At 46.1% G+C, this 14,479-nt stretch overlaps 1 protein-coding gene across 1 annotated transcript in view; it reads left to right on the top strand.

Annotated features, from left to right (window-relative positions):
• Positions 1 to 13,708, top strand: part of arfgef2 (ADP-ribosylation factor guanine nucleotide-exchange factor 2 (brefeldin A-inhibited)) — a gene marked incomplete at its 3' end in the record, with an annotated part of 107,377 nt that extends 93,669 nt beyond the window's left edge. The window contains exons 36-39 of the mRNA XM_084313308.1: positions 858 to 1,047; positions 1,925 to 2,063; positions 11,680 to 11,797; positions 13,538 to 13,708. Coding sequence (XP_084169434.1) covers positions 858 to 1,047; positions 1,925 to 2,063; positions 11,680 to 11,797; positions 13,538 to 13,708 — 618 coding nt within the window. The remainder of the gene's footprint in view (positions 1 to 857; positions 1,048 to 1,924; positions 2,064 to 11,679; positions 11,798 to 13,537) is intronic.
• Between the last annotated feature and the right edge of the window lie 771 nt (positions 13,709 to 14,479).

Genomic DNA, 14,479 nt, shown 5'->3' on the forward strand with positions numbered 1-14,479 from the left:
TCAGAAATAGTGTCTGTTACTAGGCTTGATTAAATTGTGATGAAACAAAGGAGAATATAAATGATGATTTTTCTTTGCATTTTTGACCGTGAATAACACCATGCTAGAAATGACCAAACATGAAAAACTGCCACTGAGCTCGTTCAGCACCTTCTTGAGATCACGTGTATAAAAAATCTAAGGAAATTAATAAAGGGAAGATGTTTAAACAGAAGGTTTTGTAGATACAGTACTGAATTCTGCCATCCGGACAGACACATGCTATTTGAAATATTATTATAGAATATAGAATACCGGGCCTATAAATGACCTTATTATAGCCATGTTGCACATCTATGGTTATCGGGCCAAATCCACTCGTTCCAATTACAGATTTCAATTTGGATTTAGTATCACCAGGCGTGCAGGAAGATCCGAGAATAAAATCTACTGTAAATACAGTCAGCTTTTTAATGTTGCGACAGGTTCGCCATTTTGAATCTGATTTGAACGCGGATGGTTGCCCAAATGCTCACAGAAGGTAGACGCACTAACTGCGCTCCAATCTATGCCAATAACCTTCAGTCTTGTGATGGAGAATCCCGAGAAATATTTTCTTTATACAGAAGTAATAAATTAATATTATGAAAAAAAATTTATTAACTTATTTCACTTTACCTTTGTTCTTGTTTATATTTTATGATTTAATGAGTTGAGGCCCGTCTGGGTCTCTGGCCTCTACTACTCAGCAACTTTATACACTTTCTGTCACGGTCAATGTTTTTACTGTTTTGCTGAAACGGTGCGAAATAAAGAAATAAAAAGAAATAAAATAAAATGTAGTTTTTGGACACGTCACCGTCTCTCCCTCCCCTCAGCGGGGGGATGCCCTGGAGGAGGAGGTGGAGCGCCTGGACCCGGGGGCGGAGCAGGGGGCGGAGCAGGGCATGTACCGCTGCATGTCCTCGCAGCACCTCTTCAAGCTGCTGGACTGTCTGCTGGAGTCGCACACCTTCGCCAAGGACTTCAACTCCAACAACGAGCAGAGGACGGCGCTGTGGAGGGCGGGTCAGTGCTCTTCTGGCTGCGGTGTTGTTGTTGGGGGATAGTCATGCACTTCCAAGAAACATTCAAGAATTGTTCTTTGAGGGGAGCTCCAGTAGCTCACCACGTACCGCAAGTGCTATTTCAGCGCCGTGGACAACCGTGCTCGTCACGGATCTGGGGCTGAGCGAGTTCGAATCCCGGACTGCAGCCGTGCCTTTCCCAGAGTGTCTTCCCCCCCATCTGAACCCTTTCAGCCTGCTTCTGTCGGTCGAACTTGACCAAGTATAAATGCGATAAACGTATAAAAGAGCCAGGGAAATGGCCAAAGTTAAAAAAAAATATAAAAATTGTTCTTTGATAGGGAGGGGGGTTATAATCTGAGGGGAGAACACAATTTAAAAGTGCTTAATGTACGCACTACCATGAGAAGACACTGCATCTCAATATGTTGAGTGAAACTGTGGAACAGTCTGAATGTGGTGCTAAAGAAATGTCCAAACATGAGACAATTCAAACTGATGTATAAGGAAATGATGTTCACAAGGTACAGGGATGAGGAAGGGACTTGATATTCATGGGTGTTTACATTTTTATTTTATTTCTTTCGTGTTTTACATATATAGTTTTTGTTTTTTTAATTTTGCATATATATATATATATTTTTTTTTTAATGTTTTAAATTAGTACACTCATTTGAGTAGTGGAAAAGGGGTAGGATTAAATAAGTGTATACTTCTTCCTACTCCTTTTCGAACATTGAGTTGTGTTTTGCTTTTGTTATTGTTTGTTTGTATTCATTGCATGTTCGAAATAAAGATTTCAAATCAAATAAAAGATAGTTGGATGACCCTCTGGTCTTGACCTGTAGCTGACCTGCAGCTCTCTCTCTCTCCTCCAGGCTTCAAGGGGAAGTCGAAGCCCAACCTGCTGAAGCAGGAGACCAGCAGTCTGGCCTGCAGCCTCCGGATCCTCTTCAGGATGCACTGCGACGCCCAGCGGCAGAACTCCTGGCCCGACATCCAGACACGCCTGTTACTGTGAGTCACGGCTGTTACATCCAGACACGCCTGTTACTGTGAGTCACGGCTGTTACATCCAGACACGCCTGTTACTGTGAGTCACGGCTGTTTCACCCAAAGCCTGTTTTTGGGCTTCGAACTTTGTCAGGGTTTTTTCGAACGGACGTTCGAACCTTCGTTTTTAATAATAATTAAAAAAAGAAATTCAAAGAAAATATATGTAAAAAAAATAGTTTTATTTTATAAATATCCTCAAACTAGGGGCGGCTACGTGGCGCAGTGGGCAAGGCGCTCGCAACGAATGCTGGAGACTAGGCTCGAACAGGATGCCTCCTGTTCGAGCCCCACTCTCCACATTGCTTTCAGTTTAGCTGGTCGTCCACAGTAATACACATTGGCCGTATTACGGGGAGGGAAACTGAAGGGTGGGGATCGGGCGTTGTGGACAGCGACTCCTACAGGTCGGTTGGTGCGCCTGCGCAGTAGAATCAAGAAACGACAGGGGCGGGGCCCCTCCAAAGCCCAGACCCCCGACGCTGAAAGATCGAGCCGCGCAGGTGAAAAGATGCGACGGCTGTTACCTCAAGTACCGGAGGGGACTTGTGCTATGTATGACTTAGTCCACATTGCAGCCGGCTTGTGGGAGGCAAGAAACAGCGTCCGTGACAGGGGAGGGTTGAATTGGATGATACGAAATTGGGATGGGAGAAAAATAGAAAATGGGAGAAAAAGTGGATCAAAAAGAAAAATATCCTCAAACTAAATCCTCAATTTGAATAAAGTGATTAATCTGATTAAATGATTTTTTTATTTATTTTTTGTATTAAATCAACTTTCTTTAACACATTGGTCGCCAAGAACGAGTTACGCCATTTTTGCCCACCATGCGTTGAACGCCAAGAACGACTTACGCCGTTTTTGGGATCAATATTGAATTTTTTCGCCATGGCATTCATAATTCATCCAGCCAACCTCCGGACTGCAGCGGGACCCTGTATGAGATTGCAACGCCTCAATACCGCCGCCTGGTGGATGGTCGGGCGAGTTACACTCTTGCCAAAACCGGAAGTGCCGATCTGTGCGTCGAGGAAATCCCTCCGGCAGTGATATCTTGCTACGTGGCTCCAGACAAACACTATAGTGCATTTGGATCGCTTTCTAAACTTAATAATCGATATGATATCGGCGTTTATTGCGCCATACAAACCGGAAATGGATGTAGGAGATCGGCGTCAAATAATTGGGATATTTTTTCTCCAGTCTCATTAGCGAACGGTAAGAGGACAGTAACGTTATTTTCAGCCCGATTGTTTATTAATTTCACTGCAAACCATCTGATCAACATATCAACCCATACTAAATAAAGCCGTTACTGATGATCAAGGAATTATGAACGACCCCCCCCCCCTTTCCTTCACGCATGATGAAGCATAATGTATACCGATCATATACATTTGAATTTTTTAATATAGCGTGTATAGGAAAGAAATGCCAATCGATAATCTATCATATGCTTCAGGGCCTATAACTACTGTTTTTGGAATTACAGCAGAAAAGATTAAAAACATACTTATATTCTCGACGCTAGTAACACAACAATGTATGAATGAAAAAATATAACGTTCCCACATCCTGAACGATAGATAATCGATGTTGAATGGGCCATAGTAATGTCAATATAGCAATACAATTTTAAAAGTTATAGCCCTGCAAAGAAGGTAAACATCTCCATAGGCTTTCAACGGTGGCAGACTGGGTACTTTGATGGGCACAACCCCCGGCGCCCAATGTGTTAATGAATATAACTCATCAGTTTTAATACCATAATGTTAGTGTAGCCTAATCTTTATCTGCAACTGTGAAGAAAAACCCCATTGGTTTAAACAGAAGCCCTACTGTGAGTCACACAAGGTTTAGGGTTTTTATCAAAATGGCTTGGAAATAGGGAGGCAACTGTTTCAGCAGGGGGTGGGCATCGTCGAGTGGTACATTCAGTGTGTGTGTATAACACAGCGGGCTGGAGGAAGTACACGTATTGAGTAAGAAGATAATCTTGGAATGATAGTAAGGATTTCCATTTCCTTATGGCCTGTGAGTCATGGCCCTTAGAGTGTAACATAAATAGACGGTCGTGTCGCGTTCAGAAGCAGCCGAGCTCCTCTGTGTTGTTGGGCGAGACTTGTTTTGTTACGAGGGGGCACCGTGTGTACAGTATGTACAGTATGTACTGTTTACTGGGTCCTAGTTTGGTTAAGTTTATGTTTTGTTAAGAAGTTTGCCTTTGAGAACCAATGGTTCTCGAGCCGTAACGGCACATGGGGCAGGAGCCTATCTCCTGTTTCCGTAGCGTGAGGCAGCTTGATGTACAAGTACACCCCTTGGACATGACGCTAGTATGTCGCAAGGACTGTTTTGTTTAATCATCTTCCCTTTATTAATTTCCTTAGATTTTTTGTACACGTGATCTCAAGAAGGTAATGAACGAGCTCAGTGGCAGTTTCTTATGTCTGGTCATTTTTAGCATGGTGTTATTCACTGTCAAAGATGCAAAGAAAAATCATAATTCATATTCTCCTTTGTTTCATCACAATTTAAGCAAGCCTAGTAGTAATAGACACAATATTTCTGACACTGGGAATTAGGGATGTCCCGATCCGATCACGTGATCGGGATCGGCGGCGATCACGTGCTTTTCAGAGGATCGGGATCGGGAATCTTTTTTAATAAAAATCGGCAGTCAAAAAAAGATTTTTTTTTAATTTTATTTTTTTCAACAAACATGACCATGTTCACGTCTTAAACTCATACGGAGGCCTTAGTTTTGGTTTTAAATTACATATAATATATCATTAATGTATTTATTGTCACACAGAGCAGAATAATTGTCCACAACAAACACATCCCCTTTAATTTACACCGTTGCAACAAACACTTTCCCTTTAATTTTAGACGCTCACATCACAACAACACGTTACTCCCCGAAACATGGTTATCCACTGACTTGAGCAGCTGCTAGAGGTTTTTAACTAAGCATTTTAAAATAGAAAGTCAAGCCAGTCCAACAGCAATTGCAATGTTTGCAAGGAGGACATTTCGCGTGGAGGAAAAACTCATGAAGCAGCAGGAGGCGGAGTTTTCAGACAAACTTTTCAGATAACGGCAATTATTTGCTGTGTGACTGAGGATTATCGTCGGCGTTTCAGACCAGAATGGAGCTAATCATTACGTAAGTCGAACACTGAATGTATACTAATGTGCAAACATATATTGAAACTTTTAATATTTCTCATATGAAGCACATATGAATGTAATAACAAGAGCCGCCGCGCTCGCGCCCCGGACTATAGGCAACAGAGGGGCTTCTTGCTCCGCCAGTTTCTGACACAAATGCGTCAAAATTGATTACTAATGTGAAAGATCGGATCGGGAACGATCGGAATCGGTAGATATTTAAAATCACATGATCGGGATCGGATCGGGAGCAAAAAAAGGCGATCGGGACATCCCTACTGGGAATAGATTCACTTATATGTTCGGCGGAAAATGCAGTCCCGAGCCACTAGACACTCGCAAAGTGCCGTGACTTGCGTGCATCGGCATGAGGGCCCGATTTCGGGACGGTGCAAGTTAAGAGGTTAAACTATAAATTCATTCATCAATAGGTTATTTTTACAGTGGTAATGTTCTCTGAATATATTATCTCTATATATAACAGTGTTATATAAAGTACAGCCTACTCCTTGTCTTCTGCCCGGCGGCACAGACTGACCACATCCCTGCACAGACTGACCACATCCCTGCACAGACTGACCACATCCCTGCTCAGACTGACCACATCCCTGCACAGACTGACCACATCCCTGCACAGACTGACCACATCCCTGCTCAGACTGACCACATCCCTGCACAGACTGACCACATCCCTGCACAGACTGACCACATCCCTGCTCAGACTGACCACATCCCTGCACAGACTGACCACATCCCTGCACAGACTGACCACATCCCTGCACAGACTGACCACATCCCTGCTCAGACTGACCACATCCCTGCACAGACTGACCACATCCCTGCTCAGACTGACCACATCCCTGCACAGACTGACCACATCCCTGCACAGACTGACCACATCCCTGCACAGACTGACCACATCCCTGCACAGACTGACCACATCCCTGCACAGACTGACCACATCCCTGCACAGACTGACCACATCCCTGCACAGACTGACCACATCCCTGCACAGACTGACCACATCCCTGCACAGACTGACCACATCCCTGCACAGACTGACCACATCCCTGCACAGACTGACCACATCCCTGCACAGACTGACCACATCCCTGCACAGACTGACCACATCCCTGCACAGACTGACCACATCCCTGCACAGACTGACCACATCCCTGCTCAGACTGACCACATCCCTGCACAGACTGACCACATCCCTGCTCAGACTGACCACATCCCTGCACAGACTGACCACATCCCTGCACAGACTGACCACATCCCTGCACAGACTGACCACATCCCTGCACAGACTGACCACATCCCTGCACAGACTGACCACATCCCTGCACAGACTGACCACATCCCTGCACAGACTGACCACATCCCTGCACAGACTGACCACATCCCTGCACAGACTGACCACATCCCTGCACAGACTGACCACATCCCTGCACAGACTGACCACATCCCTGCACAGACTGACCACATCCCTGCTCAGACTGACCACATCCCTGCACAGACTGACCACATCCCTGCACAGACTGACCACATCCCTGCACAGACTGACCACATCCCTGCACAGACTGACCACATCCCTGCTCAGACTGACCACATCCCTGCACAGACTGACCACATCCCTTCACAGACTGACCACATCCCTGCACAGACTGACCACATCCCTGCACAGACTGACCACATCCCTGCACAGACTGACCACATCCCTGCACAGACTGACCACATCCCTGCACAGACTGACCACATCCCTGCACAGACTGACCACATCCCTGCACAGACTGACCACATCCCTGCACAGACTGAGCAGCTCTACCGGGGCAACTAGCCGCCGTGAACACGTCCCCCGTGTGTCGAGTGTGTCTGTTGATCGTGATGTTAGGGGGGTTTTCCTTCTTTATCCAGTCAGAGCGTGTGTGTTTGTGTGTTTGGGGCTATCCAGTTGGCCTAGTACAGGGGTCAGCAACCTTTACTATCAAAAGAGCCACTTTTCCCCCGTCCCACAAAATAAAATGCTCAGGGAGCCGCACAACCTATTTACCCTTAAAATGAAGATAACAGTGTATAACGTTTTATATATCCCCAAGCATACCCCACATTTAGCATAAAACGCCTGACAATTGCATCCCACTGCTGTTGTGTCCTTGGGCAAGACACTTAACCTACTTGCCTCGTATAAATGTGTATGCATGTGAATGAATGTTGGTGGTCGGAGGGGCCGTAGGCGTTGATTATTCGCCACACTTCCGTGAGTCTGCCTCAGGGCAGCTCTGGCTGCAATTGTAGCTTACCACCACCGGTATGACTGTGTATGAACGAATAATGGACTCTGTAAGCGCTCTGGGGTCTCTGGGGTGTCACGAAGAGCGCTATATAAATCCAATCCATTATTATTATTATTATTATTATTATACCCAAAGTAATTTGCGATTTATTATACTTTATACTTATAGCACACAGTTTGTTGCATTAATGGGATTATAAAGCAACAAAAAGAAAAAAATTGACTTTTTATTGCTGTCTACAGACACTGGTGTCTGTAGACCGACTTTGAAATAAAACCCTGAACTATTCAGGTATATTTGAGTCCTTCCCTTATTTGTGGAACATTTATAAAATAAAAAGTAGTCCACTTTGAAAAACGACTACCATGTGTAGACCTACTTTGAAATAAAACACAGAAAAGGAGAAAAAACACTAGCATCTGTAGACCTACTTTGAAATAAAACCCTGAACTATGCAGCGCTATTAGAGTCCTTCCCTTATTTGTGGAAAATCTATCAAATAAAAAGTAAAATGTTCGTTGTTCGCAAATTTCGCAGGTAAGCCTTTTGTTGACTAAATATCTTAGTTGATGAAATATTTTTTCATTTCAGTGTCACAGTATGACATCAATCTCCAAAACTAAAAAAAAATAAGATTTATTTTTTTTATTTATTTTTTGGGTCAGGGAGCCGCAGGTTGCCGACCCCTGGCCTAGCCCATCTAAATGGATAGTGAATGGCCTGGGTAAATTATCCAAAGCACTTTACAACTTATGCCTCACATTCACCCATTCATTCACACACCGACGGCGGAGGTGACCATGCAAGGTGCCGACCTGCTCATCGGGAGCAGTTAGGGGTTAAGTGTCTTGCTCAAGGACACTTGGACACGCTGCCGGGAGGAGATGGAATCAAACCGGGAACCTTCTGATTACCAGACGACCGCTCTACCTGCTGAGACACTGTCTCTCAACTGATGTAGTTTATAAGGTTTATTGTCCAAAGAAAATGATGGTTGAGAACAGACAGTTTGCGTTTTCCGTGAAAAAACATTCTCTCTCAGCAGGTTCATAACAATACTTGTCCAATCGGTGATAGTGAACGTATTGTAGCGATCAGTCGTGCAGTAATGTCAGGAAGAATGAGGAGAGGTTGTATTTGTAGATGGTGGTTTAATTCCAGCTCAATATTAATACTTCCCTCGTACTGCACAACACAGCTACCTGCTAACACGCTCGCTTCACAACAACCTAACGTCCGGTCCGTCCTCCTATATCTCCCGGTGGGAAACCACACCCCCAGCTAAACGGAGCTTATTATACCTGTACGGTCGGATCTGGTGTGGGGTGCCAAGCCATTGTCGTTTAGCGATAGACGATCTCATCGCCAGGCGACGTCTGTCGCCCGCCGTGTGCGGACCACTTTAAGAGTAGGGGGTTCCCCGACGTTCCTGGCCAAATTCCCAATCAGGTTTCTGACATCAAGGCCACCTAATCATCCCTTCCCCTTCATTTACATTTAGTCATTTTAGCTGACGCTTTTATCCAAAGCGACTTGCAAGTTTACATAATTGGCTGATATCAATCCCTATCTCCTGAGTGTTCAGCCATTGTGTAGTGTGATGTGTGCCTGGCGCCAGTGTATGGTAGCCATTGAGCCTGCGTAGCCCAAGGTTTGGTGCTACCAGTGGTGGTGAAGGAGGCAATTTCCACCCTACATTGTGGTTTGAGTGTCTAGAAAAGCCATATAAATGTAATGAATTATTATTATCTGTCTCTCTCTCTCCCAGGGTGTGTAGTGAAGCTCTGTCTCTCTCTCTCTCCCAGGGTGTGTAGTGAAGCTCTGTGTCTCTCAGGCAACATGGAAGAACACAAGATGGCAAGATACAACGTCAGGAGAGCAGTAATAGAGGCAAAACGGCGTTACAGGGATAAAGTTGAACTTCAGTTTGAACAGGCTGACTCTAGAGGCATGTGGCAGGGCCTCAGAACAATGACAGACTACAAAGGAACCCCCCTCAAACTGAACAGTGACATCTCCTTAGCAAATGATCTCAACTCCTTCTATGCGAGGTTTGAGGCTGTGAATAACAACACCAGCCTACAAACCACGGCAATGGGGGGGGGGGGGTCTGCTGATGGAGACTCAGTGTTCAGGGTAACAGAGCATGAGGTGAGACGGATCTTTAAAAAAGTGGATATCAGGAAGGCAGCAGGACCGGACGGCATCCCCGGCCGCGTCCTAAAAGTCTGTGCCGACCAACTGGCCCCGGTATTCACTGACATCTTCAACCTGTCCTTGGAACAGGCCGTCATCCCCACCTGTCTGAAGAAGTCCACCATCATCCCTGTACCCAAAAAATCTACGCCCGCTTGCCTCAACGACTACCGCCCTGTAGCCCTCACCTCCATAGCCATGAAGTGCTTTGAGAAGCTAGTGAAGGGCTACATCTGTTCCTCCCTCCCCATCAACCTGGACCCTCTGCAATTTGCATATCGCCCCAACAGGTCCACGGAGGACGCCATAGCCCATGTGCTGCACACAGCAGCATCACATCTGGACAAGAGGAAGGGGAACTATGTGAGAATGCTGTTCATCGACTACAGCTCAGCATTCAATACCATAGTCCCCTCCAAACTCATAGCCAAGCTCAGGGACCTGGGCTTGAACTATGACCTGTGCCAGTGGGTCCTGGACTTCCTGACGGGCAGACCCCAGGTGGTAAGAGCCGGCAACTGCACCTCCTCATCCATCACGCTCAACATAGGGGCCCCCCAGGGCTGTGTTCTGAGCCCCCTCCTCTACTCCCTGTACACACATGACTGCGTAGCACAGCGGAACAACAACACCATCATCAAATTTGCTGATGACACAGTAGTGGTGGGCCTGATCTCTGCCAACGACGAAAGGGCCTACCTGGAAGAGGTAGAGAACCTGTCACAGTGGTGTCAGGAGAACTGCCTCTCCCTGAACGTCAGCAAAACAAAAGAGATGATTGTGGACTTCAGGAGGTCGGGGGTCAAGGACTACAGCCCCCTCAGCATCGACGGGGCACCAGTTGAGAGAGTGAACAGTTTCAAGTACCTCGGAGCCCACATATCCGAGGACTTGACATGGACCACACACATTGACAGTGTTGTGAAGAAGGCACGACAACGCCTCTACTTCCTCAGGCGCCTAAGGAAGTTCCAAGTCAGTCAGAAGATCCTTAGGAACTTCTACTCATGTACAATAGAGAGCATCCTGACCGGCAACATCACCTCCTGGTTTGGGAATAGCACTGCACAAGACCGTAGCAGACTACAAAGAGTGACACGTTCAGCCGAACGCACAATTAGAGGGGGGCTTCCCACCCTCCAGAACATTTACAACAAGCGGTGCAAGGGGAAGGCTAAGAGAATTATTAAGGACTCGAGCCACCCGAACAACTGCCTCTTTGAACTGCTGCCGTCAGGCAAGCGATACCGGAGTCTTATGGCGAGCACAGAAAGACTCAGAAGGAGCTTCTATCCCCAGGCCATCAGGCTGCTAAACGAACAATAATCGCTAAACGAACAATAATCACTATGCAACAACCATCAAATGCACACAGCACACACACCCACACGCACACACACACTCACTCAAACAAACAACACACTGCAGCACCCACTCTCCACACTTTAGATCACACAAACACACTTACACTTTATATTTATTTATTGATAAAGGATTTGCACTACAACTCGTACACCTACTGTGAATTGTACCTAAACTGCACCTTGTCCATTTATGCCTTGCACTATATAGTATTGTATATTAGTACACTGCACAGTATTGTATATTGTATGGTAACTACGTCTACGAACATTGTACATATGTCTAAACTGAACACTGTGACCTCTTTTTTTTCTTCTAATTTTTACTATGTTTTTATTTCATACTTATCTTGTCATGCACAGTCTCTGGAGCGCAACAGTAAGAAGCATTTTGTACAAAAGTATTCTGTACTTCTGTATGACAACTATTAAAGAAACTTGAAACTTGAAACTCTCTCTCTCTCCCAGGGTGTGTAGTGAAGCTCTGTCTCTCTCTCTCTCCCAGGGTGTGTAGTGAAGCTCTGTCTCTCCTCTCTCTCTCTCTCTCAGGGTGTGTAGTGAAGCTCTGGGCTACTTCATCAGCTTGACCTCAGAGAGTCACAGGGAGGCCTGGACCAGCCTGCTGATGCTGCTTCTGACCAGGACACTACGACTGCCTGACCACCAGGTACACACACACACACACACACAACTTGCGATCACAAGCGCCACCTAATTCAGTTCGTAAAAAACGTATATTCTGCTACCTCCACTCAACACGTTTACCCTCCTACCAGACGCATCATTCAGAACCCTCTGTTCACCCTCGTCAATAAAAGATGTTGTGCCAATTCTGACTCCAGTCTCTCTCCCTCTTTCTCCCTGAGGTCCTATTGACATAACGGACGGTGAGAACTGTTAGGCTAACGAGCACAGGAGCGTCCCTCCTCTTCCTCTTCAGGGGAGAGATACGACCTCTTATTGAGGAAGGAGGCCAGGCCTGTAGCAGTTAGCTGACCTGGTCCTGACCGCAGCGTGTAGAGGAGAGGCAGAGACGTTAACCCTAACCTCACTGGATACCTTATAGGCCACTGCACCTCCGCGTTACATTGAGCTCATGGAGGAGAGAGCGGGGGGAGAAAATTAATGAATGTGTGGATGAGAGCCTTGATGTAAGTGGTTGTAGCTACGGCTGTGGGGGCGCCGGAGACGTGAGCCAATATATACTTTCATACGCCTGCGTCTCCTGAACACGGAGAGACCAACCCCAAGTCGATCGGCACTTTCGGGGCCGAGCTATAGTCGCTTTTTTGCACCTACTGCCGAAGTACGCATGCGCAGATTGACGAACCTAGACTCCCTGCGCAATCTGCGCATACGGAGTTCGGCAGTAGGTGCGGAAAAGTGACTATAGCTCGGCCCAGAAAGTGCCGATCGACTTGGGGTTGGTCGCTCTGTGTTCAGGAGACTCGGGCGTTTAAAAGTCTATTGGATCATGTCTCCCCCCCCCCCCCCACAGCCGTAGCTACAACAACTTAATGTCAAGGCTCTCATCCACATTCATTAATTTTCTCCCCCCCGCTCTCTCGCCCATGATTTCAGAATACCGGAAGTGTTGCGGTGGTGAGAAAAGGATCTCTTATCTCCTTTTATGCCAAAACCTCAGATCCGCGTGAGTGCAGCAGATATGTACCGTGTACGGAGTTAATCTAGCGGCTCTTCTGCCGATCAAAAACGGACACGATGGCTGCCGATGGATGAAAGTGACAAGTTGTATTGTAGGTATTCTTAATGGTATTTTAGAGTTTGTAATTTCCTGGAAAACTACAACAAAATGTTGATGACTCATCCTGCACATGGGGGGCGTATACTCATTTTGTGTCCTATGAAATGCTTTCTAGAATAAACATTGTAACAAAACTAGCACTTGGCCTCTTTCACTAAATTACAAATGTTCAATGTTAGTGGTTTTAACGGACGTCAGGTTCAGTGCCACACGTTACCACTAGTCATTGGCACAGCTGTCTATTTGTGGGACGTTGATGTGTATTTAAGTGGTTATTTTTGCCTGTTGTGTGTAATTTTATATAGGTTGTGTATGTTTTATTTGTTTTATCTGGACCATGAATCTGTATTAATGATTGATTGATTGATTGATTGATTAGATTGTTAGCTAACATTACTAATGTTGCGTAACATTTCTAACGTACGTTGCTAACATTAGCTTGCACATTCAGTGCTATTGGCTACTGTAAATGCCGATCAATATCCACAAGATATTGTCCCTCCCTCGCTTCCCGTTTTTACAGGAAACGCATAAATATGTGGAATCAAATGGCGTTCTTTTAGACGTTTCATGGGGACTTTCATCTTGTTTAAATCTAATGAGCAGGTTCTCCTCTCCCTCTCTCTCTCTCTCTCTCCGCAGTTCAAGCCCCACGCCTCCTGCTACTACCCCCACCTGTGTGAGATGATGCAGTTCGATCTGATCCCAGAGCTGCGCGCCGTCCTCCGGCGTTTCTTCCTCCGCATCGGCTCCGTCTTCCACATCGCCGCTCCCGACCGGGGGGCCTGCTCTCTGACGCCCCCCGCCTCCTAGGATGGAGGGGCGAGGGTGGTGGGTGGGGGTGGTGGTGGGGGGGGGGAGGGCTCTACGGAGAGATGAGGGGGAAGCGACGGAGAGATGAGGGTGGAGGAGATGAAAGGGTCCCTTGGTCTCCCCCTCTCCTCCGGACGGTGGCGGTGTCACGGAGAGCGACTCGGACACACGGACTCTGTAGCGACTCTGTCGGATCGACCAGATCAGGAGGCTCCTTTTTTTGTTTTTGCTTTTTTTGAAGTGCAATGTTCTGCTCCAGGTCTCGATCAGTGGAGATGATTGAGAAGCTTTAAGTGTTTGTTCCATGTCTCTCCTGCGCTCCGCTTCTACAACCTTCTCTGTGGGAGAACAGCAGCACTGTGACCCCGACGGAGATCAGGTCCCTCCCAGCTTTCATCTCGAAATGTAATGACGACAAAAAGAAAAGAAGTATAAATTTAATTTATTGACGCTGTTGTGTATACCCTGTACTGGACTTTTGTTTGTTTGTCTGTTTGTTGATTTGTTTGTCTTTCTTTTCTTTCCTTATGAACACATATCTAAACGCAGAAAGAAACATGTCATTGAAGATACTTCTGTACCTTAAAGGATAACTCCAACATTTTGGGAAATTAGCTTATTTAACATCTTCCCTGGAGTTAGACAAGAAGATACATACCTTTTTTGTCTCTGTGCGTGCATTTAGCTTAGGGAACAGACGCTCAGTTAGCATAGCTTAGCTTCATCACTGGAAGTGAGGCAGGACAGTACCCTGACGTTCCCTACACAGGT

The sequence above is a fragment of the Notolepis coatsorum genome, assembly GCF_963971535.1.
Source record: "Notolepis coatsorum genome assembly, chromosome: 4".
NCBI lineage: Eukaryota > Metazoa > Chordata > Actinopteri > Aulopiformes > Paralepididae > Notolepis > Notolepis coatsorum.